This window comes from Argopecten irradians, chromosome 1 (genome assembly GCF_041381155.1).
Source record: "Argopecten irradians isolate NY chromosome 1, Ai_NY, whole genome shotgun sequence".
Classification (NCBI taxonomy): Eukaryota; Metazoa; Mollusca; class Bivalvia; order Pectinida; family Pectinidae; genus Argopecten; species Argopecten irradians.
This window is the reverse complement of record NC_091134.1, coordinates 59,055,705-59,079,926: the sequence shown is the minus strand read 5'-3', so window position 1 is coordinate 59,079,926 and position 24,222 is coordinate 59,055,705. Positions and strand designations below refer to the sequence as shown.

At 36.6% G+C, this 24,222-nt stretch overlaps 2 protein-coding genes across 2 annotated transcripts; one reads left to right on the top strand and one right to left on the bottom strand.

Annotated features, from left to right (window-relative positions):
• Positions 1–2: 2 nt before the first annotated feature.
• On the top strand, positions 3–14,863 carry LOC138335531 (serine-threonine kinase receptor-associated protein-like). Its single transcript, XM_069284669.1, has 7 exons — positions 3–162; positions 3,315–3,450; positions 4,950–5,104; positions 5,782–5,884; positions 7,322–7,459; positions 13,158–13,294; positions 13,930–14,863. The coding sequence occupies exons 1-7, from the start codon at positions 48–50 to the stop codon at positions 14,127–14,129; spliced, it is 984 nt and encodes a 327-aa protein (XP_069140770.1). The 5' UTR covers positions 3–47; the 3' UTR covers positions 14,130–14,863.
• Positions 14,864–15,841: 978 nt separating this feature from the next.
• Positions 15,842–23,945, bottom strand: LOC138335522 (organic cation transporter protein-like). The gene is made up of 9 exons (XM_069284657.1): positions 23,737–23,945; positions 22,615–22,858; positions 19,897–20,000; positions 19,436–19,590; positions 18,905–19,073; positions 18,298–18,516; positions 17,615–17,841; positions 17,028–17,209; positions 15,842–16,114 (listed from the first exon to the last, which is right to left on the bottom strand). The coding sequence occupies exons 1-9, from the start codon at positions 23,877–23,879 to the stop codon at positions 15,929–15,931; spliced, it is 1,629 nt and encodes a 542-aa protein (XP_069140758.1). The 5' UTR covers positions 23,880–23,945; the 3' UTR covers positions 15,842–15,928.
• Between the last annotated feature and the right edge of the window lie 277 nt (positions 23,946–24,222).

Here is a 24,222-nt window from a genome sequence, read left to right as displayed (position 1 = left end):
CGGAATGCATCTTGGTTTTTCCCACTCTCGATTCAGGAAGTGCCAAAATGACGGGCATGCGACAGACTCCTCTAACTTGTAGTGGCCATACAAGACCTGTTACTGATCTTGCTTTCAGTGATACAACCCCATTTGGCTATTTTCTCGTCAGTGCATGTAAAGGTAAATATTTGTATGTCGGTTCCATTGTTAATTAGCGATCTGTTTACTACCAATATGGTCACATAAAACTGCCACTTCAGCACCTATTTACGAATATCCCTCTGGCAGACTACTCCAACAATGTTAGAAGTATAGCACGACCAGACACTTTTGGAACATTACGTCGAGGGTATTTCAGTCAGAAGATGATGTATTTTTTTCTGCTACAACAGTTCCTAATGACAATATATAAGTAAGATACGGATATTGCTATTAGGAACACAAAAATCAAATATATGTAGCGAAAAACTGCGGGAGTTACGTGTATACGTATATTCCAAGCCCGCAGCCCTCGGTAGATGCCTTCTAGGGTAACGTCAGGCACCCGCCACAATACCCGAGTTTTGATTAAGATAGAGTGGGTCGTCGAGTAAAACACAATTCAACGCCGTAATAAAGTTCCACGTGTATTCAGCAACAATAGCATTTACAGGATACAGTTACAGTTCACAGGATAACCACTCCGCTCTCTCTAGCATAGAAACGTGCACTTGAACAATAGTCCAAACCAGCTAACACTTGAACTCCGTTATTTAACCCAGCTAACACCTGAACTCCGTTATTTAACCCAGCTAACACCTGAACTCCCCGAGCTTCATTTTCGTGCCCCTTTTATACCAAACGTGCAGGAGCCCTGCAGGAGCGCTGCAGGAGCCCTGCAGGGGCCAGCAGGAGCGCTGCAGGAGCACCCCGCTCCTTTGCAGGAGCGGTGGGCTCTGGTTACCAAAATTGACAATAATACTAAAACATAACACTTAGAAAAACGATTAGCCACAAGTAAATGTTGACCGTGTGTAATATAGATGTGGACACTGGCAGATTTTCCAGACCGATGTAGCCATTTGTTATAGATAATGGGGATGGGAGGCGATTAATACCTCTCAAATAGGGGGGCAATAAAATTGAGAGAGCCCCGCAGACGATAAGTGCCACGGCCGTGGATAATTAATTACTTCAGGGATTAAGGGTCCAGCCTGTCCCCCCATCTAATTACCAGCTTTCAACATATAGATGCGCTATAGAAAAGCACTAAATAATGATGTATAGACAAATACTACAGAATATAGAAAAATGCAATAGAAAATATAGAAAAATAGTACACTTCCCCCTCCTTTGAAACACTGAACTTCCACTGTTCAGCTAAACGCTTGCCGTCTTAAAACTCCTTATCCCTATAAAGACGTTAACGTGATTATGAGCATGAATACAAAAAGAAAACATTATTTACATCACATACCAAAACTAAACTACATCTAAATAGCATCTAACAACATCTCACATCTATCAAGCATGATAATCATCGATCTCCCAAAAACTACGGAGACATTATCTTGTCCCTACTAAACTAACATTACACTTGGATATTACTGATACCAGTAAAATCAAATGTTAACTACAATCATTTGTTCCATGTACACTACTGTAGCAATACCAATACTATACTGGAATTACCCGTCTACGTTAACAATGTCAACTCATGATCATCTAATTAATCGGCCTGAATAATCGGGAGTTATCAACTCATAAAACAAACTCGTGAAACAAATAGTAACTCATGAAACAAATAGTAACTCATGAAACAAATAGTAACTCGTGAAACAAATAGTAACTCATCGACCAGAAGTTCAATTTTACATAATCAATCCAAAGCTTAAATTCTAAGAAATTCCTAGCACAAAATTTCGAATGATGACATAACGATACTCACACACTTTCAGTCACATAATTATATATCATACATGCATAATTATAATAGAGGCAACGTAATCTGACAGAGAGGACGTTCAAAACGTTTAGTATTAAAATTGAACAAAATAATCCAAATAGAATTTACAGTTCCGCGTTAATATGTAATCCAAAATGAATGTCACAATTCTATCTTTCGATTAATCCAAAAGAATGCCACAGTTCAGCTTTAGTAATAATCTAAAAGAATGTCACAGTTCAGCTTTAGTAATAATCCAAAAGAATGTCACAGTTCAGCTTTAGTAATAATCCAAAAGAATGTCACAGTTCAGCTTTAGTAATAATCCAAATGAATGTCACAGTTCAGCTTTAGTAATAATCCACAGGAATGTCACAGTTCAGCTTTAGTAATAATCCACAGGAATGTCACAGCTAGTTCAGCTTTAGTAATAATCTACAAGAATGTCACAGTTCAGCTTTAGTAATAATCCACAGGAATGTCACAGTTCAGCTTTAGTAATAATCCAAAAGAATGTCACAGTTCAGCTTTAGTAATAATCCAAAAGAATGTCACAGTTCAGCTTTAGTAATAATCCACAGGAATGTCACAGTTCAGCTTTAGTAATAATCCACAGGAATGTCACAGTTCAGCTTTAGTAATAATCCACAGGAATGTCACAGTTCAGCTTTAGTAATAATCCACAGGAATGTCACAGTTCAGCTTTAGTAATAATCCACAGGAATGTCACAGTTCACAGGATAACCACTCCGCTCTCTCTAGCATAGAAACGTGCACTTGAACAATAGTCCAAACCAGCTAACACTTGAACTCCGTTATTTAACCCAGCTAACACCTGAACTCCGTTATTTAACCCAGCTAACACCTGAACTCCCCGAGCTTCAGTTTCGTGCCCCTTTTATACCAAACATGCAGGAGCCCTGCAGGAGCGCTGCAGGAGCGCAGGAGCGCTGCAGGAGCACCCCGCTCCTTTGCAGGAGCGGTGGGCTCTGGTTACCAAAATTGACAATAACACTAAAACATAACACTTAGAAAAACGATTAGCCACAAGTAAATGTTGACCGTGTGTAATATAGATGTGGACACTGGCAGATTTTCCAGACCGATGTAGCCATTTGTTATAGATAATGGGGATGGGAGGCGATTAATACCTCTCAAATAGGGGGGCAATAAAATTGAGAGAGCCCCGCAGACGATAAGTGCCATGGCCGTGGATAATTAATTACTTCACGGATTAAGGGTCCAGCCTGTCCCCCCATCTAATTACCAGCTGTCAACATATAGATGCGCTATAGAAAAGCACTAAATAATGATGTATAGACAAATACTACAGAATATAGAAAAACACAATAGAAAATATAGAAAAATAGTACATATAATTACTGAGACCAACAATTTTTATCTTTAGATGGCAAGCCTATGCTCCGTCAGGGTGACACTGGGGATTGGATTGGTACATTTGAAGGCCATAAAGGAGCTGTATGGGGAGCAACACTCAACAGAGAAGCAACAAAAGTAGCCACTGGTGCAGCAGATTTCACTGCGTAAGATTTCAACGTTGAAATTATTAGTTGTGTAGCTATAGATTGATCATCAGTGAGCAGGTATCTCAATCAGTAGAACATCAATGATCAACGCGGCTAGTTTTCAAAGGTCTAAGGTCTAACCTCCGGTTGACGAGTTGCTACATTTTCTCCGCTCCTGCTACAAAATTTCTGAGCTTAATTGCATGGCAACCCATTAGCAGTTTCAAGGAAAGGGAGTATTCATGCTTAGTAGGAGATATGCAAACTTGTGAGTTGTTGTGTCTTCGGGGGTGAAAGGAGGAAGGAACATGTAGACAAAACATCAGGCTAGTGTTCAGAGTTCCTGGTTCTAACACTTAACTGGCCACTATATTTTCTCCTTACTCTTTGATTCAACTTCGTTAGCCAAAGGTATTTAGCCGATTATCCGCTACTACCCTTGTCATATCTCACTTCAGAACAAGTGTTCCCGCACTGCGCCACCTGCTGGATCACCGCAGTTGCCTCCCTTCCATTTACATAATAAGCAACCAATTAAAAAGATTGTATCATTGTTGTGCGGAAAAGATTGTATCATTGTTGTGTGGTTGAAAAAAATGGCAGTGCCCTATATGAAACACGCATGTTGTTTGCGACAGATTCAAAATACCAAAGATGAACCTGTGTGCGAGTCATTTGTTTATTAGTAAGTTCGTACACCAGTTTTTGTGTTTCATGCTTAAGTTCTGCAGTGTCCAATTTTGTAACGAGATCGCAGTTGTTTACTTTGTGAAACATAAATCACGCACATACTTTCCTATCTGTTTGGAGAGCAACATCTCCAAGACGTTCATTTAGCTGGTCTAAAACAACTAATTGATTAAATAGATAGTAATATAACTTTGCTAGGAGTTGATGTTGACAGGCATGACATGTGAATGCCTGATGCCTCATACAAATGTAGGTAACTATACTATCGCTTCAGTTAAGTTGACATATCAAAGCAGCGTTTTCATTGGTCGCCTGAACCTAGCCGCATTCAATCAGAATTTGAAAGCAAAAACATCTGTTCTGAAATGAGATATGCCTAGGGTAGTAGCGGAGAATCAGCTAAATACCCTTGGCTAGCGAAGTTGTCTTTGATTCTGTGTACAGCTGTCTGCCAAAGAATGTCTGTTGCATTTTTGTTATACACTGTATCGTCAAATATGTCGGCAATTATCAATTAAGTTACCAGTACTGTAAAAATGATCTGAAGTTTAATATCAGTTGATAATGTGTGGTTTAAAGTGCACAGAAAATCATTGTACATTAAACTTCCTTTCTGAACATGGATTAGATTGATTCCCTGATGGCCAGATTTTGATTTCTATTATAGAAAATTCCAAATTATTATGACATATGTTGGGATGCATTCAAAATAGATAAATGTTAACATAACTGATACAGGATACTTTAAAGTTAATATACCAGTGCATACTGGTATATATCATATTTTCATACTTGAGAAAGTTTTTATATGAATGTTTATATTTTAGGAAACTTTGGGATGCCCTAAGTGGAGAAGAACTACACACATTTGCTCATAAACATATAGTGAAGAGTGTGGACTTTTCAACTGACAGCAATCAATTACTGACTGGTAGTAATGAGAAGATGTTGAGAATATTTGATCTGGAGAGACCAGAAGCAGGTGAAAATGATGCCGGACTATATTCAAATCTCCTTTCGTCCTGGTCTTTTTACTGCTATATATCAGAGCTCGAGGATCTTTCTCAAATGTGGATAAATTCATTTTGGACTTTAGTAGTATATATCGCATTTCGGAAAAATAATCAGACAAAAGGATGGTCGACAGACAGCCATCTTTGATTTCTGAAAGTTGAAGTTTGTTATCAGTATTTCTCTGAATTTCTCTAAAAGATCTAACTGTTTCAAATAAGATTCTAAATTTCACTTTTTAAATTACCAATTCTAAAGGCTTCAGGCTAGAGAATAGGCCCTGTTGCTGTGTAATAATTATATGGTAGTACTAATACTGCCTGCTGCCTGTTCCCAGACAGGTTCAAGATACCAGGTTCTCTAATTTGTTATTACCGGTAATATATTTATCCTATAACCATTTTATAAGGTGATGATCTACTAAAATATGAAACAGCAGCAAAGTATATAATTTTGCTTATTAATACAGAGTTAAATTGTGTACATACATTTGCAGGTAGATATTGATTGTATCATTTTGTGTTTTTGAACAGAATCAATTTTTTTCCCTCTTTAAAATAAATTTCACCCTTGTTTTAATGAGACATAAACATTCATCAGTATTACTGTTGAGATAAATACTTCATGTTCTTCTATTGGTATTTACAGATGCTAAAGTTAGTTTTAGCGGACATACATCTAATATCAAAACAGCAGTATTCACCAAGTGTAACACCCAGGTGATCAGTGCTTCAGACGACAAAACTGTCAGGTGTGTATATATGTTACATCTGTGTTACCATGGTCAGCAGCCTCCATAGGTAAATATGTAACAGCAATATATTGGGTATTATTTGGACTCTGCTTTTGATTAAGAATAGGTAAAAGAAATGGATTGTATAGTTTAAGAATAGGTAAAAGAAATGAATTGGATAGTAGCTCTTTATTGTATTTGTATTCTTAGTTCCATAACTTCCCTGATGAAAACAACGAAAGTTTGTGCATAATCAGAAACATATATTAGAGAGATTGGCAACTCTGCCATTTAGATGTACCTCTGGATGTGCTTAGGGTTTTTTAGATCTACTCATAAATACTGGGCTCACACTACCCATTCATATTTTCGTTATTAACAAATCGATCTGGCTAATTGCTAAAATAAATTCATCCTAATATACAAAAAATGCTAAAGTTTTTCTTCACACACCCGATATTCAATCACGCAGACATGAGCTTCAAACATCAGGGTTTTTTTTTTCAATCGGATTACTTTCATAGCAAGTCTAAGACAGTTGATAAATTAATCAGTTACTGTACCATATATATTTTAATGTTGAAGGGATGTAAAGTAACAATATGCACGACAGAGTATGGTTTGTTTGTACTTTTCAACTAATGCATAAAATATATTATTAGATGCTTTTTAAGAATTTAATGTTTTTCATTATGAAATACTGTGAATTAATGCACAATTTGCTAAATAAAAATTCTTATTTGCTAAAGAGAAAAAAATATCACTTTTGCAACTTTTGCTAAGCAAACAGGAAAGTTAGTGCGAGCCCAGAAATAGTTAAAATACAGAATAACTTTGATATGTTACAAAAGTTCAGTAATTTTCAGATGGTTTGAGTACGATTTTGGAAAGAAAAAATAATATTTGATTTATATACTAACAAAACAAAAAGAACATCCGTTTTGAATGTCTGATTTTCGGGGGGGGGAAGGGGGAGGGACCAGTAAAACTCGTAATTTTCATGCTTAAAAAATCATTTTAAATCATATTATTCGGGACAATTAGTCATATCAAACCATGATATTATGTTTAAACCTTGTATTGACACAGAATTATTATGTTTAAAAGAATACACTTAAAAGTAGTTAGTCAAGGGTAAATGCCTATTAACCAGAGGTCCCTCTGCCTGTAAACATAGACAAAGAAGGAGTTTCCAATCTCTATGTATATATTTGTCTGGTAATGAACATTTCATGTCTAAAAAGTGTAAACAAAGACATCATAAGAGATGATATAGGAACATGGACAGATGTTGTATAGAAAACAGCATCTGATTGTTGAAATGAGTGAAATAAGAAAACAAATTGTACGAAAACACCTGAACACTCTATTAAGTGGAGTAGTTACCTTGTTTTGTCTATAACACTTGATATAAACAGGTAACTAAATAGACGGATCATACTTTATTATTGACAGGTTGTGGGATGTCTCGAGTGGACTGGAGATAAAAAAGCTGGAGTTTCCATCTATTCCTAACAGCTTAGAGCTGTCAAGTGACCAGATGCTACTCCTCATCACTCAGGGCAACTTCACAAGTTTCTACAACGCAGAGACGTAAGAACACACTTTTCTTCCCAATAAATTTAATACCGTGGTATATATGTGGCCCCATAAAGGACCTGTGAAAATTACACTGGTGCAAACTTTACACAAGTTTTTACGGTATTAAGGGGAGACAACTAATTACACTTTGGATGAAATCCTGAATATCTTTATTATATATCATATACGCATCCTCATAAAACTTTGTTATGTAGAGGAGACAACTTAGCTCCTCTGACTATGAAAATGAGTTCCCACTGTAAATAATACAGTTTCATTTTAAACATACATGCATTTAGGGGAACACATTTTAAAGGGACAATTCAATGAGGCTGATTCTGTTACATAGCCACGAAGCAAATATGACATAATGTATTGTTCTGATTTCCTTATGAAACATATAACAAGAAATATTGACAAATTCCACGACATTGTTAAGTATTTTAATTGATACTGTTGGAATTCCAAATTGTTGATCAATACGATTAAGCAGGAATAACATGTATGCTGTACCCATAACCCAGCCAAAGTCATGTATGTCAATCAAATGCAATACATAACCACTGAGGAGTTGGTGAAATTATATTTAGACAAGGACATGCACCTAATAATGTAAACGCGATTTGAGTAGTTCTAGACAAAATATTCTCTATTTTTAGGTCAGTTGACCAAAGGTCAGGATGACCTTTTTGTCATCGTGTTTTGTCCGTCGTCGTGCGTCATGCGTAAGACTATTTATACAAAAGCCTACTCCTCCTTCATCCTTTGATGGATTTCATCCATATTTGGTTTGAAACATAATTGGGGAAGGACAATCATATTTTATATAAATGAGCCTGGTCCGACCCCTAGGGTCTGAGGGTTGGGGCCCCAAAAGGGCAAATTTTCATATTTTAAGCTTTTAAATCCTACTCCTCCTTCATCCTTGGGTTGATTTCATCCATATTTGGTGTGAAATTTCATTAGTGAAGGACAATCATATTTTATATAAATGAGCCTGGTCCGACACCTAGGGTCAGAGGGGCGCAGCCCCAAAAGGGCAAATTTTCTTAATTTTAGCTTTAAAATCCTACTCCTCCTTCATCCTCGGATGGATTTCATCCATATTTGGTGTAAAATATCATTTGGGAAGGACAATCATATCTGATATAAATGAGCCTGGTCCGACCCCTATGGGCTGAGGGGTGGGCCCCAAAAGGGCAAATTTTCTTATTTTAGCTTTAAAAACCTACTCCTCCTTCATCCTCGGATGGATTTCATCCATATTTGGTGTAAAATATCATTTGGGAAGGACAATCATATCTGATATAAATGAGCCTGGTCCGACCCCTATGGGCTGAGGGGTGGGGCCCCAAAAGGGCAAATTTTCTTATTTTAGCTTTAAAAACCTACTCCTCCTTCATCCTTGGATGGATTTCATCCATATTTAGTGTGAAACATCATTGGGTAAAGAAAATCATATTTTACATAAATGACATAGATCTGACCCCTAGGGGCTGAGGGGTGGGGCCCCAAAAGGGCAAATTTTCTTAATTTAAGCTTTAAAATCCTACTCCTCCTTCATCCTTGGATGGATTTCATCCATATTTGGTGTGAAACATCATTGGGGAAGGACAATCATATTTTATATAAATGAGATGATCCGACCCCTAGGGGCTGAGGGGTGGGCCCCAAAAGGCAAATTTTCTTAATAATATCTTTAAAATCCTACTCCTCCTTCATCCTTGGACGGATTTCATCTATATTTGGTGTTAAACATCATTTGGGAATGACAATCATATTTTATATAAATGAGCCTGATCCCTAGGGGCTGAGGGGTGGGCCTCAAAAGGGCAAATTTTCTTAATTTTAGCTTTAAAATCCTACTCCTCCTTCATCCTTGGATGGATTTCATCTATATTTGGTGTGAAACATCATTGGGGAAGGACAATCATATTTTGTATAAATGAGATGATCCGACCCCTAGGGGCTGAGGTGTGGGCCCCAAAAGGCAAATTTTCTTAATAATAGCTTTAAAATCCTACTCCTCCTTCATCCTTGGATGGATTTCATCTATATTTGGTGTTAAACATCATTTGGGAAGGAGACTCATATTTTATATAAATGAGCCTGGTCCGACCCCTAGGGGCTGAGGGGTGGGCCTCAAAAGGGCAAATTTTCTTAATTTAAGCTTTAAAATCCTACTCCTCCTTCATCCTTGGGTTGATTTCATCCATATTTGGTGTGAAATTTCATTAGTGAAGGACAATCATATTTTATATAAATGAGATGATCCGACCCCTAGGGGCTGCTGAAGTGTGGGCCCCAAAAGGCAAATTTTCTTAATAATAGCTTTAAAATCCTACTCCTCCTTCATCCTTGGATGGATTTCATCTATATTTGGTGTTAAACATCATTTGGGAAGGAGACTCATATTTTATATAAATGAGCCTGGTCCGACCCCTAGGGGCTGAGGGGTGGGCCTCAAAAGGGCAAATTTTCTTAATTTTAGCTTTAAAATCCTACTCCTCCTTCATCCTCGGATGGATTTCATCCATATTTGGTGTAAAATATCATTTGGGAAGGACAATCATATTATATATAAATGAGCCTGGTCCGACCCCTATGGGCTGAGGGGTGGGGCCCCAAAAGGGCAAATTTTCTTATTTTAGCTTTAAAAACCTACTCCTCCTTCATCCTTGGATGGATTTCATCCATATTTAGTGTGAAACATCATTGGGTAAAGAAAATCATATTTTGTATAAATGACATAGATCTGACCCCTAGGGGCTGAGGGGTGGGGCCCCAAAAGGGCAAATTTTCTTAATTTAAGCTTTAAAATCCTACTCCTCCTTCATCCTTGAATGGATTTCATCCATATTTAGTGTGAAACATCATTGGGTAAAGAAAATCATATTTTATATAAATGACATAGATCTGACCCCTAGGGGCTGAGGGGTGGGGCCCCAAAAGGGCAAATTTTCTTAATTTAAGCTTTAAAATCCTACTCCTCCTTCATCCTTGGATGGATTTCATCCATATTTGGTGTGAAACATCATTGGGGAAGGACAATCATATTTTATATAAATGAGATGATCCGACCCCTAGGGGCTGAGGGGTGGGGCCCCAAAAGGCAAATTTTCTTAATAATATCTTTAAAATCCTACTCCTCCTTCATCCTTGGACGGATTTCATCTATATTTGGTGTTAAACATCATTTGGGAATGACAATCATATTTTATATAAATGAGCCTGATCTCTAGGGGCTGAGGGGTGGGCCTCAAAAGGGCAAATTTTCTTAATTTTAGCTTTAAAATCCACTCCTCCTTCATCCTTGGATGGATTTCATCTATATTTGGTGTGAAACATCATTGGGGAAGGACAATCATATTTTGTATAAATGAGATGATCCGACCCCTAGGGGCTGAGGTGTGGGCCCCAAAAGGCAAATTTTCTTAATTTAGCTTTAAAATCCTACTCCTCCTTCATCCTCGGATGGATTTCATCCATATTTGGTGTAAAATATCATTTGGGAAGGACAATCATATTATATATAAATGAGCCTGGTCCGACCCCTATGGGCTGAGGGGTGGGGCCCCAAAAGGGCAAATTTTCTTATTTTAGCTTTAAAAACCTACTCCTCCTTCATCCTTGGATGGATTTCATCCATATTTAGTGTGAAACATCATTGGGTAAAGAAAATCATATTTTGTATAAATGACATAGGTCTGACCCCTAGGGGCTGAGGGGTGGGGCCCCAAAAGGGCAAATTTTCTTATTTTAGCTTTAAAAACCTACTCCTCCTTCATCCTTGGATGGATTTCATCCATATTTAGTGTGAAACATCATTGGGTAAAGAAAATCATATTTTGTATAAATGACATAGATCTGACCCCTAGGGGCTGAGGGGTGGGGCCCCAAAAGGGCAAATTTTCTTAATTTAAGCTTTAAAATCCTACTCCTCCTTCATCCTTGAATGGATTTCATCCATATTTAGTGTGAAACATCATTGGGTAAAGAAAATCATATTTTATATAAATGACATAGATCTGACCCCTAGGGGCTGAGGGGTGGGGCCCCAAAAGGGCAAATTTTCTTAATTTAAGCTTTAAAATCCTACTCCTCCTTCATCCTTGGATGGATTTCATCCATATTTGGTGTGAAACATCATTGGGGAAGGACAATCATATTTTTTATAAATGAGATGATCCGACCCCTAGGGGCTGAGGTGTGGGCCCCAAAAGGCAAATTTTCTTAATAATATCTTTAAAATCCTACTCATCCTTCATCCTTGGATGGATTTCATCTATATTTGGTGTTAAACATCATTGGGGAAGGACAATCATATTTTATATAAATGAGCCTGGTCCGACCCCTAGGGGCTGAGGGGTGGGCCTCAAAAGGGCAAATTTTCTTAATTTTAGCTTTAAAATCCTACTCCTCCTTCATCCTTGGATGGATTTCATCTATATTTGGTGTTAAACATCATTGGGGAAGGACAATCATATTATATATAAATGAGTCTGGTCCAACCCCTAGGGGCTGAGAAGTGGGCCCCAAAAGGGCAAGTTTTCTTAATTTTAGCTGGCCCACTTCCTGTTTTCAGGTTTTGGTCTCCGATCTCAATGAAAATTGAACTATAGGGGTTTTAATTGATGCCGAACAACATGCAAACATTTTCGTAAAGATTTTGGTATTCCAAGATGGCCGCTGGCCCACTTCCTGTTTTAAGGTTTCAGTCTCCGATCTCAATGAAAATTGGTCTACATGGGTTTTAATTGATGCCGAACAACATGCAAACATTTTTGTAAAGATTTTGGTATTCCAAGATGGCCGCTAGCCTACTTCCTGTGTTTAGGGTTCAGGAATCTATAGGGGTTTTAATTGATTCAGAAGGGGAACTTTAGGTGAGGACAATCATCAATAGGACGAGCTAAGACCCATGGGATAGTACGGCAGAGGTCTAAAATAGCTTTGGCTGAAATTTTTTAAAATTGACTCCTCAGAAGGGTAACCCTGGTCAATACTAGCCGCAATATATCGCTCGCTAGAGAGAACAATCGATCGTTGAGCGTCAGTCTAGTAATCCAGAGGTCCCGAGTTCGATCCCTGAGCTATTAAATTTATTGTAAATCCGCACCCTGTACATTGGCGCCCATGTGGACTAATGATATCGGCGAAGGAATCGTTGTGACCCCGGAAACTCGAGGACGAGTTGATTCCTGAAGGGGGAGCTTTGGTCAATACTAGCCGCAATATTCGCTCGCTTTCTCTTTAAAATCGTCAGTCTAGAATCCAGAGGTCCCGAGTTCGATCCCTGGCAGAGGCAGTATTAAATTATTGTAAATCCTGCACCCTGTTACATTAATCCTTGAATGGGTTACAACAATAAATGGATGAAAGGCTACCAACTTTGTTCAACAAATGACATTTACCTATTTCAGAAACTTACATATTCAACTAAGGAGTTCCTTGTATTGTTTATGTTAATTGTTAACCACTTACTTTATACTGTGACTTTGTTGTTTTGTGCCATGAGTCAGATGACCGTTAAGGCCCATGGGCCTCTTGTTAAACTCCCAATTTCCTATGAAGATATCTAGTCTAACCAAAAGTTTGTTGAGGTTTATTGTATTGAATGAAAATAGAACTAGAATAACTAATTTCACAAGTTGATTTTATTGTTTGCCGCAGACTTTAAAAATTAAAAGTTTTTTTCTGATTTTTACAGACTTGAAAAGATAAAGGAGTTTGAAGCTCCAACGCAGATCAATTCAGCGTCACTGCACTCGTCCAGGAAAGTGTTTGTAGCTGGCGGGGAAGACTTTAAGATGTACAAGTTTGATTACGAGACAGGCGAAGAGCTTGGTGAGTCAGTTAGATTATTCTATAAAAGCTATTACATGTGTATATAACTGTAGAGGTAGCTATTTGTATTAGGTGAGTGAAAATCATAGGTGTGATGTCAAGCTTTTGACCTTGTAATGAAGATTTTAAGCCAATGATACAACTTTCTTCAATACCTCACTAGAACAAGAGTTTGTGATATTGAGTAGAGTTCCACAAATGTTCTATCTACTAATTAGTCTAATCCTTATATGTTCTATCTACTAATTAGTCTAATCCTTATATGTTCTATCTACTAATTAGTCTAATCCTTATATGTTCTATCTACTAATTAGTCTAATCCTTATATGTTCTATCTACTAATTAGTCTAATCCTTATATGTTCTATCTACTAATTAGTCTAATCCTTATATGTTCTATCTACTAATTAGTCTAATCCTTATATGTTCTATCTACTAATTAGTCTAATCCTTATATGTTCTATCTACTAATTAGTCTAATCCTTATATGTTCTATCTACTAATTAGTCTAATCCTTATATGTTCTATCTACTAATTAGTCTAATCCTTATATGTTCTATCTACTAATTAGTCTAATCCTTATATGTTCTATCTACTAATTAGTCTAATCCATTACCTGATATGTCACCTTTACAGAGTCATTCAAAGGACATTTTGGACCAGTGCACTGTGTCAGGTTCTCTCCAGACGGTGAACTGTACGCTAGTGGAAGTGAAGATGGAACACTTAGACTGTGGCAGACGACAGTTGGGAAAACGTACGGTCTGTGGAAATGTGTTATGCCTGACGAAGCTATTAACAACACAGATTCTACACCGACTAAAGCCGAGACCTAGCCAATCATTGCCTACTGATTCGTGTATCGGTTCGACCAAGATGAGGTGCAACGCTGCAGATATTTCTCTGCATACCTGTGAAGCTGCGGACAAGCAATCACAACTCTCCTACAGGTGTCTGCCTTGGAAGTTATGATATATCCCTGATGTTCTGGGTAAAACAATTGTGATAGTAAATTCACAGTCACAGACATTTTTGGAAGTGGAAATGTGTGTGTAGTTATTGTCGACTTTGGATTCAGAATTGGTCTATGTCCAATACCGTACTTTAGATGTCTCTACCTGTACTGGTGGTGAACTGGATGAAATACAGTTGCCCAGGGTGTCATACCAATTTCGGATATCTTGTAAATGTAATTAACATCAGGCTTTGTCTCATCTAAGATAATTAACAGATACAGATTTTTATTAACTATTTTATAAAATAATGCTGAATTCTTTTTCAGTTTATTTAAAGAAAACTCACAGAAAACTGAAGTAACATTACAACATTCTCTATGAAATGTTTAAAATTTCAAGAAATACCATATTTTCAATTAGATATATTGCATTCAGAGATTAAATGTCATTATGTATTTATCAGTCCAATGAAACTGTCTCTTGACTGGCCCATGAAACAAGAAGCTTTGTGGGTCATAGATTTTCATTATAGTATCAAGAGGAATGAGATCAATTATATTTTAAGATATGAACTTTGGAGGAACAAGAATAATAAAGTGATGAGATTCCTTGTACCATATCTTTGTTCTGTTTGTTTCCACAGACAGTATTATACTGTTTATTTTCAATCTTTTTTGTATGCTTCTCAATATTTCAGTGTCCTAGGGAGTTTTAAAAAAGTGTCGGGCAAGAATTTCTGAATACATTCCAATGATAAACCCACTTTACAAAAAGTGATAGGACTAATGCTCTCCTGTTTCTCCCCCACAAAACCCCGCTTCCTATGCCACCATTGCTACAAAACCTTTTTTTTTCTCATTTTTTTTGTAGTATAAAGATCTGAATGAATAGTACAACTTTTTGTAAATAACTTCGAGGCCTAGAGACTTGATTTTGGGCCTGTGACATGCTGGGATGAAACGCTACCAAGTTTGTTAAAATTACCTTGATCTTCATTCAAGGTCACTGGAGTCAAACAGACGAAATTTTTTAAATGACTTCTTGTGAATAACTAAGGGGCCTAGAGACCTGATATTTGGCATGCTGGGACAAAGGGCTACCAATTTTGTGCAAATGAATGACCTTGACCTTCATTCAAGGTCACAGGGATCAAATAGACTACATTTTTAAAACGACTTCTTGTGAATAATGAGAGGCATAGAGACCTGATATTAGGCTTGTAACATGCTGGGATGAAGGTCTATTAAGTTTTTCAAATGAATGACCTTGACCGTCATTCACGGTCACAATGGTGAAATAGGCCAACATTTTTAAATGACTTGTGAATAGCTAAGAGGCCTAGATACCTGATATTGGGCCTGTGAAATGCCTACATTCAAGGTCAAATTCATTAAGTTAAAGAGATCTGTGTATTGTCTTAATTGTTTGCAATACTACATTCTTTGAGGTGTTGTATTGTGCCAATAGTCAAATGACCGTAAAGGCCCATGAACCCCTTGTTATATTTCGAACGACAATGAGAGGGGCATGGAAGATATTGACGATGACCTTTCAATGTGTCTTAATGTATACATTTAGAAGACAACTTACAATTGAGTTTATACATTTTTATATTACAAATATTTACAAATATGAATACAATATGACTATAACCGATGATGTACATGATGTAGAATGATTTAGGACTTTTCATATAAATCTTTCTTGCTTCCCCTGTTAAAGTTGATGCCATCCTCGATTGTCTCCGGCAGCTTTTTATGTAATGTTTCAGGTAGGAGTAAACACATTAGTCCAGCACTGACGGAGAACGCTCCAAATATCACAAGAGGTAGTGCTTTCCCGAACTTTCCTCCAACGAGGTCGCCCTACAACAAAGAACACAACATTAAACATATAAAGAATAAAAAAACATAATATGATATATTAAGCCATTCTTTCTAAAAACAACACACATTTTGGATGAGGAAAACTTTTGTAATCAACATTTACTGATGCAGGAAAATCTTTAAAATAACGAAAATGTTTTTGTCTCTACCATAATATATATATATACACTGTTAATATTGCATGCACAATGTGCTTTGGACAGTATAATCTATGAATAAAAAACGTTGAAAGCATAACAACATCGTCAAACACAATACAGTTGATTCTGTTGAATGCACATTTCTAGACTCACGGTTGTTATTGCTCTCACTTACACTCTCTGATACAATCAACCATCGGGCTCCGACAAAGCATTACACAAAAATAAATAAGATGGTGTCGTGCTTGTCATTAAAATAATATGTAAATTTTATTATGAACATAAATATGTAGTTATGACAACTCTCGTGATTTAATATGAATGAAACTGGTGCCGTGACCAGTCCGTTATCAAAACAGAAAATGGTGCCGTGACCAGTCTGTTATCAAAACAGAAAATAGTGCCGTGACCAGTCTGTTGAAATTACAATGATGTTCAGTCTACCATAAAATGATATAATGCATTGAAATTTGTTTTTAAAATCGATCTATATTAATAAAGATAACAATAACGTCAAGTTCTGCCCGTCATTAAAACGACAATTTTCAATGGTTTGATATGCATGCCTAAGTACTACGTCAGGCGAAGGTTGTAACACAACACGCAAGCTTATGTAGAACAGGTGCTTTTAATCAGATTGAGTTGTCACTAACAAAATTATTTTTAAAATAAAAATGTTGCTACCATCCAAATATAAAACGATGATATTGCTTTAATCGTTTATGATCAACAATGGAATTCAGATCACTTACGGACGAAGCGACGTAAGGCGCGAGCATGCCTCCAACACGTGCTACACAGGAACTCGAGCCCATACCGGCGTTCCGTACCACTGTCGGGAACAGTTCGGCGGAGAACACATATATTACACCAAAGGCACCGGCCGCACCTATCTTACCGACAATGGCAAGTGCCAGCGTGAGGGGCTGTAAATCTGAAACCGTGAAAGTTTAGCTATACTGTATATCACATGAACATGATTATCGAATATAAAATACCATGTTTAGAGGACCCCACATTTAAAGATGAAACACTTCAACGAATAAAAAAAGCTTAATTAATTTGAAAGGATTCTGATTTAGGCAGACACGCAAACGCTTAGCTATGTTTTGAGATGAATACACAATCAGTGCACCATAATTATATTTATTTTTTTTTAGTCAACATAAAAGCCCACATCGTGGACTACTGTCAATTCTGGAAGAAAGTTGTCATTTCAACCAAAAAGAAATACAAAACATTAAATACTGCTTCATGCTATATATATATATATATATATATAGTATAATTTTGACTAAATTGTTGTTTTAAAACCTTAAACCGTCGAATATTTTCTTACCTGGTCCACCGAAAATGACCGGAAATATTGTAGAGACACAAGCTATTCCACCAAGCAGCATGCATGCGCAATGTGTCCTTTTCCGCCCCCACCGATCCAGGAGCGCAATGGATATAAAGTAAGCCGGAAATTCAACGACAGCTAACAAAAAGAAGTTGAGGTAGAAATCTCCGTTCATATTGCCAGTGTGCATGGTCACTCCGTAGTATATCATACTGACCACGGCCCTGTAACAGATCATACATGTTACAAACTAAACACATCGTACTCTCTTATTAGTCGATGCTTCTCAATATATGGTTCTCATAACTTCATTCGTGAAATGAACTTTAAACGGAATTAAAATCATATATGATCAGTTCCATGCTACTGAATACACAATGTAGTTCTTAACTTTTGCGATTCACTGTTTTCACAGGGTTTTACTAGTTCCGCGAATTATATTTGTAGCCCTTTTAGCGTCAATATTACGGCAGGTTATAATACGTAAAACCAGGATATTGATAGGTTTCGCGAGGTATTAATTTTGCGGATTTAAATGGATCCGCGAATTTAACGAAATTAAAACCCCTGCGAATATTAGCAACTATACAGTATTCAAATGATATTGGCGATGTCGAAAAAGAGAGAATCTGTTATATACATGATTTGGATCTGCTGTTATGGTAGCTGATTATCTTTACCAATTGAAGTATACTATGAGTGTCCTAGATAGGAGGATTCGGTTTGAGAAGAGGTGCCAGATGCGCCCGTCCGCCTCCTTCTCATCCTTCTCCTGATTGACTTTCTCCAGTGATGGAGGTAACGGTTTCTTGTTCACTCTGGCAGCTTTCTCGATGATTTTGTCAGCTTCAATGTATCGGGTCTGACTGATCAGCCACCGAGGTGACTCGGGGATCACACTAAAACAAAATGTAAAGTTTTTTTCTCTACCAGATCTTCACTTTCTAGTTTAACGTAATGATTACTTCTTGGAACCAAATTCATTTTCATTACTATAAACACTGAAGTCATCATCAAGAATTATTTTTGTGTATCCTGTGTATGGACATGTGAAATAGTAGATTCCTTGACTTGTGCCATTTTTTATAAAATCTATGTTGGATTAATTTAGATTATAATTTTTTTAGTATAACACCTGTCTTATACTGTGTGCCATGAACTAATTTTGTGGTTGATGTGGAAAAATGAACTTTTTATTGAGCTTAACATGAAGTTATCAACCCAGAAAATAAGTTGAATGTTCCAAACTACGGAAGAAAATACACATTTCGTGTGATAAGGACTCACAACCAGTATGTCAGATAGAAGGCACATGGAGCGGCCACAGCGATCTGTACCCAGAACCAGTCCCTCAGGAAATAGCCCATCCCCACCAGGTACACCAGGCCCAGGGCGAAGAACGCATGCACGAGAATCCCGGCCCACACACGTTTGGAAGGCCCGACCATTTCTAGACCTGTAAGGTTAGTATTTAATAGCATTTGTGTTAATCCATATCTTATAAATGCTCTGATACGGCATTGTATTTCGTACGTTAGAAGTTGGTGTTATTGTGGGATTTAAGTGTAAATGTAATCGTCTTATAATTGATTTATAAATTCATTATCATACATGCTTTCAAATTATTATCAGTACATGCAATTAAAAGCTGAAATGTTTTACAATTTGATGTTTTTGAAATATGAAATAAAGAAGTATACTACAGCAAATAATAAATATATTAATACATGTTATTGAATGTAAAATTGAACTTTTCCCGTTGTAAGGTTACACGGTTACAATGAATCTCTCAACATCGATATAAACTGAACGGCGTACCTAAGACACAGCAAATGATGAAAGCTCCGTGGTTAGCGGCCCCTATAACAAACTCGAGTATTACAAAGCTAGTCCAGGTCGGTGCCCAGGCTACTCCAAAAGCCGCACCTAGAAGGATGATGACTGTAATGTACAGCGTCTTCTTACGGCCGATGCTGAAAGCAAAATATAGAATGATATACATTTTATATAACCAACATGATACTTCTTTATTTCATATTTCAAAAACATCAAATTGTAAAACACTTCAGCTTTTAATTCAATACGTATTATGTAGGTTAAACATATGTATTACGAATTCAAATTCGACTATTGGTCATTTTGTTTTTGGTTAAATGAGCATAATAATACTGAACCCAATGGCTATTTATTTTATGATCGTTTATCTTTAAATGATAGTAAAGCTTAACCACTTCTGTGTTTGCGCTGAACAAAGATCTCCAAAGGACTGTATCACTTACATATCCGCGATCATCCCAAAGCCAAGGTCTCCCACCAGAACACCGAAATAGAACAACATCTGAGCATGCGATGTCTTCAAGGCATCATCACACACTAAGTCTGTCTGTCAAACATTCAAACACATTGTTGGGATAAAAGTTGCAGTAAAGATATTGACAGCGATATATTTTGTCCTGGAACTAATGGTCACTTTTGTAGTCTGAAGTTTGGCCCTTATTACAACAATAAGTTGGGGTATTTAAGTCGACGTATGGCTCTAATTTTTACCAGATATTTATCCCGAATAAATGAGATTTTGTAATAATTGCTAAGCGTCATATCGAAGTTGTTGGTGTAACTTCCCACCCCAGTAAAAGTTAATTTCTGGTATTTATCCTATATTATCCTATAGTAGTTCAATATCTGCACGACTATAATTATCATCTGTAATATTATTACCGAATATTAATGCATAAACAACAATCACTCGACTGCCAATATTGTTATTTCTGGATTTGACTCTCTTAAAGTACATTTTAAATTTTGACATTTCGACCTGAAGGTACCACCTTAGTCGTGTGACCTTGCACACGTAAACAAACTCGTGTATGACTGATAACACACCGGAGTTCATTCACGTGGTGATATATCGATGCACATATACTACTATGAATGTATTTAATGTCATTCAATGATTTATCTTTTTAACCTGTTGTGTACTAAATATTTGACCCGGTTACGTACTTCTGAGGATGATATTGATAGATAGATAGATAGATAGATAGGTATTATTATCAGTATAACTTTATTTGACATCGTAAATACTGAACTTGACCGAAATATGATGATATCTACTCAATAACAACTTCACTAGATGGGTCATTTGAAAGTCTAGCAATCAACCAACCCATCATTTTTTAAAGAAAGAAATAATTTGATTTAATCTGAGGTTTTAGCGTGTTTACAATAGAGGTTATTTGAGAGCGCCTTCCTTGTGTGCGATGTTAATTGCTTGTGACGAGTTTTGGAAGACTGCGGTATGTTTTGGGAGACTACGGTATGTTGTGACGAGTTTTGGGAGACTACGGTATGTTGTGACGAGTTTTGGGAGACTACGGTATTTTGTGACGAGTTTTGGGAGACTACGGTATGTTCGTGATTTGACTCCTTGTAATAGTGGACCTCTCGCCAATTCTATAGTGTTATCTTACTAAGCATACTGCCAAAGGCACCAAACATACTGACACCAGACAAACCAGTCGTTTCACTCCCTTTAGAATGAGCTCTAGCAGGATAAGAAACTAGTATAAAACCTACTTTGTTGTCCAAGGAACGAAATCTAGAACCTTCCTCACAGTGATGAAGTTTGGTTTTGTGAAAAGAAAATAGAGAAAAATGAAAAAGAACAATGCCCTAATGTAATCAAAACAATAACGACAACCATGTAATTTTTATTTAAAATCTAAATACAGGCTAAGAATCCGAACAATACCCCATAACGTTCCCAAATTTGTATGCAAATTAATTTGGAATTTTGAATTGCCCGGAGATGACATCAACCAGCGAACTTTCGTACGTAAAGACAAACATTGGCCGGGGATTTCTGTATCCGTTAGATGTGAGGAATTCTTTGGTAAGTAGGATACCGATGTTAGTTAGTCCCGTGCCCTATTGACGAGGTCTTCTAAAAGTTTGATAGTATAGCTGCCTTTCACGTAAGCTAAAACTAAGTGTTGTGCAATTAAACTGCGCTTATTGACAAGAGATAATGACTGTTGATAGGAAATCTCACCTTTCACTAACCTTAAGCTGGTATCAGGAAAGTGTTCATTGTACCTTAACTTAACTCATCATACGATCGTTAGCAAATTAAATACCTCTATCCACTTAAAATGCGACCAGATATACCGCATATTATGTAATCATTTCTGTTGGTCTAGATTTGGATATATTTCGACGCAGACTACCATTACATGTGATCTCCAAGATAATTCTTGATGTTATTTGGTGATAATCACCAGCTGTTCCATACACCAATATTAGTAGAGAATAATGATTTATTGCGAAATAATTTCATTTGTATTTTAGGATGATTTGTGTTTATATCAAGATCATATTAAAAAATAAATATCATTTTAATGCTATGCAGTGTGTTATCTTCTATTCTGGCTCAAAACATCGCAAAGATGACGAGATTGTAAAATATTAGGTTTGAAAACCATGTTTATTGATAAAATGTTTACATATATTACGACGAGGTAAAGTACTTCCTGTGACATTTCCATAACAAGTAAGGTGTGTACTTAAACACTGTAAACATACGTATTTTAGCGGTAGTTTTATTTTAGCGCTTTTCGCTAATTTATATAGGCGCTAATAATTCATAATTTACATTTTATCGAGTTTACGCTGAAATTTGGCTGCGCTAAAATAAGTATGTTTACGGTCATTTTGATTCGCCTTAATCAAATGACTTAACGCATAAACGTCAAAGCCCAGTTGTTCTAAAGGTGACTAGGCTAATCACAATTTAACGGCAATTTTCAAATCAATATATAATAATTTGTTGTAAATAAACTTTAAAAGAATTTAAAATTTCTGAACTATATTCCATTCCTTTGCATCAAATGAAATGAAAAATTCACTATTCATGTGATGTAGTCAATTACCTTTCGAGCAACCGGGTCGCCGTGTTTGTTGATGAATTAAGCTAAAACTGATTAAAATAAATATCCTACCTTTGAGGTGAAAGTTTCGTGGAAAGTCTCGGTATCGTATACCCAGCTTGAACACTTGGTCCGAGTTCGATTCTGTATCGGGCAGTTCGCCGCAGATTCTCCATTATTGCATGTGTAAATATGACATTTGTCGTACAGAAAGTCTTCGTCTGAATCAGCCAATGGGATGCTGGCATTCACCAAAGTTCTATGGAACTCGCTTTGTAAAGCATATGTATCGTTTTCATATCCCGGGATCTGACATCTGCAAGGAACAAAGTGGGCTTGATTACTATATTGTTGCTCGTGGCCTGGACCGCTTTCTTTGGAGAAGCAAACTTTTGAAACTAGTTCATTTGAATACAAGTGGATTATAATTCAACAAAGATAAGCGCATACTATACATTATATAGGCTGAAAATGAACCTGAAAATCAAGATATGATGACGCATTGGAATTCCTAAGTTGCAAAACTATATTATGTGACATTTTCTTGCAGTTTTCCAACTCCAGAACCTTTATTTTTTATTTGATGACATTAATTTCCGCAGATATTAACACTAGGGGGATTGGGTAACAGGCGAAACCCTATACGCATGAACTATTCTTTGTAATTGCTGTGTGAATTCGAATGTTGTGCATATCAATGTAAGTGCAATGAAAGGAGAAAGCTTATTTCAAAAAGAATTGCTTTCGGTTCCACAACTCACCACCTACAGTGGATGAACAGACATGGCGGCCATACACCAGATTAGACCGGATGAAACTGGCCCTGCTAATTTAAAATTTAAGGAAACATGTTTCCATAATAATTACTTCAATTTTAACATTGAGAAGAATAATGAGTGAGAACAATAAAACAAAATATAATTGTATATATAGATCTTTTTGTAAGTATGCTACATGTAAATTATATAAGTAAGTTGTCTAAATACCATAAAATTGATAAAACGAATTGCTATCTGAAAGTTTGAAAGATATATTAATATGTGTGCAACAGAACATCTTATTACTAACTTTATAAATATATCTGCAATTATGTTATTTTAGGCTTAAGATGTAACATGATCTAAAAACCTCAAGACAACAGGTAAAAATAAGACTCAAGACAACAGGTCAAAAAAAAAGACTTCCGACACGTACCTATGTTGTGGTGTAGCCATGATAATGACCAGCATCATCATATAACACCCTACACTGATTGCAGGCATACATAGCAGCAGATACAGACGTTTCTGGTAGAAACCAAACTCCCCAATATGTACCAAGATGTCGTCAAACTTCATCGTGAGTGCGGTCTGGTTTGACCTACGAGAGCTGCACACCGTACTGTTGGGTCGGTCAACTATCAGTAGCTATATACATCGTTTTAGATAAACTGGGAAAAGTCAAGGTCATGTGATTTCTAGTAAAATATAGTTTAATGTCGTCTTGACTTTTGAACTATTATTTCTATTGTAACATATATACTAGTTAAGAGAAAAATAATCATTCCAAATTAAAGAACAAATAAACACTTAAATATGAACTGTGAATGTCTAGAAGTTTGGTATGTGGCATAGACATACGTTTGTGTTAATTACGCACACTATGTGAATCCAATTCAAATCAAAATTTAAAAAAAAACAA

Bases quoted from the DNA above. Each gene is read 5' to 3' on its own strand.
- LOC138335522 (XM_069284657.1), bottom strand. From the start codon at position 23,879: ATGAAGTTTGACGACATCTTGGTACATATTGGGGAGTTTGGTTTCTAC. The intron at 22,859-23,736 runs GTACGTGTCGGA...TGTTCCTTGCAG, and splicing joins ATGGCTACACCACAACATAG to ATGTCAGATCCCGGGATATG. The intron at 19,591-19,896 runs GTAAGTGATACA...TTTTGCTTTCAG, and splicing joins TTTGGGATGATCGCGGATAT to CATCGGCCGTAAGAAGACGC.
- LOC138335531 (XM_069284669.1), top strand. From the start codon at position 48: ATGACGGGCATGCGACAGACTCCTCTAACTTGTAGTGGCCATACAAGA. The intron at 163-3,314 runs GTAAATATTTGT...TTTTATCTTTAG, and splicing joins TCTCGTCAGTGCATGTAAAG to ATGGCAAGCCTATGCTCCGT. The intron at 5,105-5,781 runs GTGAAAATGATG...TGGTATTTACAG, and splicing joins TCTGGAGAGACCAGAAGCAG to ATGCTAAAGTTAGTTTTAGC.